The sequence below is a fragment of the Vipera berus genome, assembly GCF_964194415.1.
Source record: "Vipera berus genome assembly, chromosome: 6".
Taxonomy (NCBI): Eukaryota; Metazoa; Chordata; class Lepidosauria; order Squamata; family Viperidae; genus Vipera; species Vipera berus.
Window position 1 is genome coordinate 63326967 of NC_138208.1, and position 6313 is coordinate 63333279.

General features: G+C 40.3%; 1 protein-coding gene across 5 annotated transcripts in view; it reads left to right on the forward strand.

The window, feature by feature from the left end:
* CSNK1E (casein kinase 1 epsilon) overlaps positions 1-5409 on the forward strand; it is a 41196-nt gene extending 35787 nt beyond the window's left edge. For 3 of the 5 annotated variants that reach the window (XR_014026894.1, XR_014026895.1, XR_014026897.1), the window contains 3 exons: positions 1991-2056; positions 3744-4790; positions 5277-5409. Coding sequence is in view for 1 of the 5 variants with exons in the window: in XM_081331049.1 (XP_081187175.1) it covers positions 1991-2023 (33 nt within the window). In the remaining 4 variants the exon portion in view is untranslated. Of the gene's footprint in view, positions 1-1990; positions 2057-3743 lie in introns of all 5 variants that reach the window. The other 2 variants (XR_014026896.1, XM_081331049.1) reach the window with 2 other exon arrangements.
* Positions 5410-6313: the final 904 nt, after the last annotated feature.

The following is a 6313-nucleotide window of genomic DNA, read 5'->3' on the forward strand; positions in this document are numbered from 1 at the left end:
GCTTGCAAGTCACCTGAGACTTGCAACTTCCTGCCAGGTTCCCTGCTGACTTTGATTGTCAGAAGCTGGCAGGAACTTGCAAGGAGATGCTTGCTCAATAGGAACTTTAGAGATTTCTGTAACTAAGCAATCCAGGAAATATAAGCCTTCACAGACCATACGAACACTGTGGATCAAACATCAAGTAATACCAATACTTAGTAAGACACCAAGGACAATAGGCTGGCATTCCTAGACTGAGGTTCTGACTGGGACCATTGGCAACCTAGAAATAAGAGATCAACAGGAAACCAATACACAAGAGACCAATACCTGCTGTTTGACTCACACTATCTACTTCAGCACAAACTAGGAGTCATCAGGACACTACATCATAGGACAGAAAAAATCCCCACCACCAGGGTTGCCTAAAGGAACTAAAACAGGCACCTGGCAATTCTTAAGGCCTGCCTGTATGCAGATTGGGCTTGTGTTGAGTCAACATCTGGATCCAACAAAAGAATGGCAGACAAAGCTGAGACTCAAAGTCAACAGAAGAACTGGGTCATTCCTTACACCGCTGGTGTATAGGAGAAGCTAAAACATATATTTGGAAAACACCACATACCTGTGTTCTTCAAACCCACCAACACACTAAGAGAGAGGCTTGTCCACTCTAAAGAGCGGACACCAAAAGATAAAGAGTAATGCTGTGTATGCAGTCCAGCACAGTGGACTGTTCAGAACTCTACATTAGAGAAACCAAGCAGCCTTTACACAAGAGGATGACCCAGCACAGAGAAAGAAAAACCACAGGGCCAGAATCGGCAGTACACCTTCAGAAGAAAAAGGAACTATTTGAGGTCAATAATGTTCACGTTTTGGATAGGGAAGATAGGTGGTTTGAGAGAGGAGTAAAGGAGTCCATTTATGCCAGCGTGGAAAATCCTTCCCTCAGTAGAGATGGAGGCCTCAGACACAAACTATTCTCCACTCTTATGCTGCTTTTTCATCATTCCCCAGGAAGATTGAGACCACTTCACAGGCTTACCAACTAGGGTCGAGGATGTAGCAGTTGGAACTTTTACATCCCAATAACTCTCTGCCTACTCACCTAATGAGCCTGTGCAGATTAGATGAGAAATGAAACCTCCCTGGAGGACATATATGGGATCCTTCTGACCAATTTGTTCAGACTGAAGAAGGTACTTGGATAAGCAGTGAAATGTTTTGAACCAACAAGGAAAGAAGTCCGGTTGCCATGACTCAACTTCCAAACACCTCTGCCTGGATATCTGGGAATCTTCATCGACCTACAGTCCCATGATGTTGCACTTTGTGACTGTGTTGCATAGCAGCAGAAATTCTGCCTTTGTAATTCGAGGACTGCCTGAATTGGCATCATAATCTATTTTTTGTGGATTTGCTTTTATCGTACTTGTCACTTAAGTATGAAAATTAATTTCCCAGTAGATGCAAGAATATCAAAATCATCTTGGGAATATCATTTTAAAAATGCATTCACCCTAAGTTATCTACTTAATACATTGATGAAAATCTTTCTCAGGATGAGGACAGAGGAATAGAATAGAATAGAACTTTATTACAGTCATAGACCAGCAATAGACGTCACTTTTTACAATATATTAAAAAATAGTACTGACAATAATAATAAATAATAACATTCCTGTTAAGAAAATACCCCAAAGGTGCTTTTTCAGGAGGCAACTAGACTTTCTTGTTTTTCTTTGAAGACGTTTTGCTTCTTGGAGGAGAAGCAAAATGTCTTAAAAAAAAACCCAAGAAAATCCAGTTACCTCGTGGAAAAGCATCTTTGGGACAACCATGACCTGGATGACTGAGAATCTCCATAGACAGAGGGATACATTTTAAGAGAGGGAATGTGATGGGATCACCTCTTCAAAAAGGAGAGAAAGAAATTAGGACCGTCCCTCTGTACCTTTCCTATGGTCCTCTTCTGCAGCCTATTCAGTTCTTTGTTCATTTGCAGACCAGTGTGCCATTTGATCACCTGGGGAAATGAAGAGTGGATTCCACCAGACCAGTGTTTGCTTAGGTGAGTGTCTGCCTTGGCAGCCTGTTCTTGTTGACAGCATTATGTGATCAAGCAAAAAGTGGCTCATGCAGGGTCCACATATTTTCTGCTTAAATCTCAGTGTAATGGAAATGGGATAGTCAGGGTGTTGAAAGGCCCAAATGACCCAATCCCATGACAAGAAAACCTGACTGTTTTTTTCTGTCCTTGCAATAAGGGACATAATGTTCTACACTTACCTGATAATAATGCAGCCAGCTCTTTCAATTAGTGTACATTAGACAGTGTGACATGGTAATTTATTACTGTGGAATTGTGCAAGTGTAGTCATACAATATTTCACAGAACTATTGATCCCCACTGGCAGCGTGAGAGCTAGGAGCAGCAGCTTTCAGTCCTGAGTAGCAGAGACATTCTTGAAAGGCTGAATCTAAAGAATTATTATGTAACATTTCTTAAAGATGTGTGGTGCAGCATTTATGGTGTTGGACTAGGAATAGGGTTATTAGTTTCACATCTCCATTTGATTATGGCTAATTATAATACTAGGTTGGTCATTGGGGAAAAAATGATATTATTACTTCACGTTCCTGAAAGAAAATCAGGTATAGATTCAATAAAATAAAATTATTTCTTCTGTTTGTAAGAATTTATATGTTAGTGAATATTTGTCTTGGGGTGGGGGGGAGGGCATGATGACCATAGGTCAGTTTTTTTCAACCTCGGCATCTTTAATATATGTGGACTTCAATTTCCAGAATTCTCAGGCTAGCCTGCTAGAGAAGTTCATGCATCTTAAAGTTGTTAAGGTTGAGGAAAAAACACCATGGACTAAGTAGAATTGCTATTGTTTAATTGTCTGCCAATTCACTAGAATTAAATGTTCTTTTCTTTAAAAAGCAGATCTAGATCTATGCATCAAATCATGGGAGCTAGAATCGCAGCTAGTATACATAAAATAAATACAGCACTTAAGACAATTTTGTGATTCTCTCCGTGGTTTCAGTTTGGTTCTTAAAAATATTCACTGTGAACTGGTAGCATATTTCTTAAAAGCAAAATAATCAAACATGAAAATGTCTTAAAGCTCCAGAGATAATGTTGCACACCTTGCAAATAAAACAATATTGCATAAATTCTGATATTTGGTTTACAGCAGACATGTCAAACACAAGGCCCGGGGGCCGGATTCGGCCCCCGAAGTGGTTTCATGTGGCCCGCGAAACCATCCTGGAAACAGTGAGGGAACGGCCCCCACTGCCTTGGCCCTGGCCCAGAGACCCTCCTTCTGCCAGAGACCCTCAGATCTGTCCCACTCCTGCCCAGGCCCCCATAGGCACCCTTGATGCGAACAATGTAGAGCTGGCCACGCCCACCCAGTAGGCCATACATACTCTAGCCATGCCCACCCAGTAGGCCATGCCCACCCGGCCCCTTGAGGGCAACCTCAACGTTGATGCGGCCCTCAATGAAATTGAGTTTGACACCCCTGGTTTACAGTTTTAAAAACGTGAGTGCAGATATGAGATTCTTTTTCTTCTTTCAACAGAGTTTCTAGCCCTTAAAGTTCCAAAGATTGATAGACGTGAGGAATCCTTCATTAAACGTGATAACTTATTTAGGGCTAATTTATCAGAAGACCTCTATGTTTGAATTTCTGAGAAGAAACCATTTCTAACTCTGTTTTTTTTTTCTTTTTCTTTTCTAGTGTCTTCACTGTATTTTTCTTTTAAAAAACAAAACAACAAAAACAAATTAAAAGGAAAAAACAAGCAAAAAAAGCCAACTTTTTTTTTTTTGCCAGCAACAAGGAGAGGAGCTGCCCTGTGCTGGCATTCTTGTCTTTCCTGAGATCATCGGCTGTGTTCCCGAACCAAATTGCCTTTGACGAGTCACTCATACCAGGAGCCTTGCAAGAACACCTTGGCTGCTGTTGTGCAGCTTCCTCTCCATAGTCCTTGCCCGTCTCCCGCCAGCAGGCCGTGGCCATCGCCCAGATCTTTCTGCTCCCCTTTTCGATCTATTATGTATCATTCACAGAAAGAGAAGCCTTACTCAATATTGTTTTGAAAGTCCACTTAGTTAAGAAAAGAAGGTTTCCAACATAATTTTAATCACATCTTTGTTCTGTAGTTCTTGGGTGGGGAGGAGGTTGTTTACAGGAAACTAAAAATTCCAGCTCCAAGGAGCTTCAGGAGGTGGTTTAACATTCGTTTCAAATTTGGCTGCCGTGGTAAGCTGGCACTGCCTCCAGGGGAGATTCAGTGGACGAAGGCTGTTATTTGTATTCAAGCATTCTCTTTTTGGGACACCGCTGCCCCTGTGTGTGCATTCGTGTGGGATGCTATAGGCATACCAATAAGGTGAACAGGACTGGCACGGCAGCAGTTGTGTGTTAAGGGTGTGGATGTGGGTAGCGGTAGCTGCTGTGCAAGGCAGCAACAAATGTGAAGGGTGTAGACATGTACCCTGCTTCTAGTGCAAGGGACGGCAGTCTCTCCTCTCTTCTCTCTCTCTCTTTCTTCTCTCTCTCTCTCTCTCCTCTCTTCTCTCTCTCAAGCAACCGGTTTGCATGTGTTTAGTTTTATTATTTTTATTTTGTTTTTGTGTTTTTTTTCCTGCAGGAGTCAGGGGATGGAGCTGAGGAAAAGGGAGGGGTATGTGAAGGATTGGGGCGGGAGGAGAAGCCATGTGGTTGCAGAGGTTACTCCTTGCACCATCAATTTTGGAAGGACACACACATTTTCCCTCCTCAGTAAGAAGACTTCTACCTTTTTGTCCCATGGTTTTTAAATTTTTAGGTTTTATTCAAGAAAACAATCTGTCTTTAGTTCTGCATCACAACCATCATTACCTGTCCTCCAGCCGTTAGCTTGGATTTTTTTTTTTTTAACGTTGGGCAGTCTGGAATGTTTGGAAGTGGATCGGCCTTGGCGTTTTTGGTTTTCTTTTTTTAATTCTTCTATTTAACACAGGTTTTTTCCCCTAATTTATTTACCCTGCTTACTGTGTCTCTCCTTTTTTTTTAATTAAGTAAAAAAAAACCTTTTTATTACTTTGTAATTTTAAAACAAAAACAAAAAAAACAAAAAATTGAACTTTGGGGGGTGGGAATTTTGTACTTTTTTCCTGTGTAAATATTGGACTTTTTTGAGCTTTATTGTGGTTGTTAATTTGAAGTAATAAAGTAGAAAATGATAAAGTGATAGAAGTTTCTGCCTTTTTCTCCTCTTCTCTGCAGTCAACCTTGTGATGTAGGCAAGAAGTATCATTTTACATGCAACGTCATCATTTCCAAGTTCCAGGAAAAAGATTGACTAAGAAGAGTGTGTACATCATTTTCTCATCTAAAAATAAAGCAGATTTAGTTTTCATTTTCTTAATTGATTCTGGTATAATAGCAGAAAAGCAAATTGTACATGCTTCAAACTATATAATCTTTGTTTTGGACTCAATACAGATTCTGGAAATTGAAATTTCAGATTATATTGAAGCCAATCTAAATTAACTCAAAATCAATATTTCCAAAAATGCATTAACCGCGGATCCTTTTAGAATTTAAATAATAAAAAATAAAAATACCACTTGGAATTTCATTTAGCAGTAGAGAATGTATCATTTTTAAACTAATAGGATTCCATTGTGTGTAATTAAGGAATCCTGCATTAGTTGCTCCCTGTCCTTTGTGTAAGAAAAATCATCTCTAACCTCCGATGTACTTCCCCAAAATTCTGTTATATTTATTTTTGCTTAAGTTCTTACTTTATAAGATCACCCAATGGTGATTTAACCTTAATGTAAGGTTAAAAGCAAAGTAATGTGAAAGAATGTAGATTTCCTCTTGGGAAGGAAGAAAAGAACATTGAAATATTAAAGGAGAATATATGGCTGTCATGAGAAAATAGAAAGTGTGAGAAAGGAACTGGAAAGGACCTTGGAGGTCATCTAGTCCAACCCACTTCTCAAGCAGTAGACCCTATACCATTCTGGACAAGTGGTTGTCCAGTCTCTTCTTGAAAACCTCCAGTGATGCAGCACCCACAACTTCTGGAGGCAAGCTATTGATTGGTCAGTTGGGTGAATCTGCTTCCCAGAGGGGCACATAGTCTTCCAGCCAATAAATTGGAGCAGAAGTTTAAAAAGTGGTTAAGAAATTCAGAGGCTGGACTCAAAGGTTCAAAATTTCACAGGTGCATTTGACACCCACCAAAACAGGCTCTCTGACCAGCCATGACCGTTGGCTAGCAGAAATGCCATCTGGTTTCTCTGCTCAGAAGC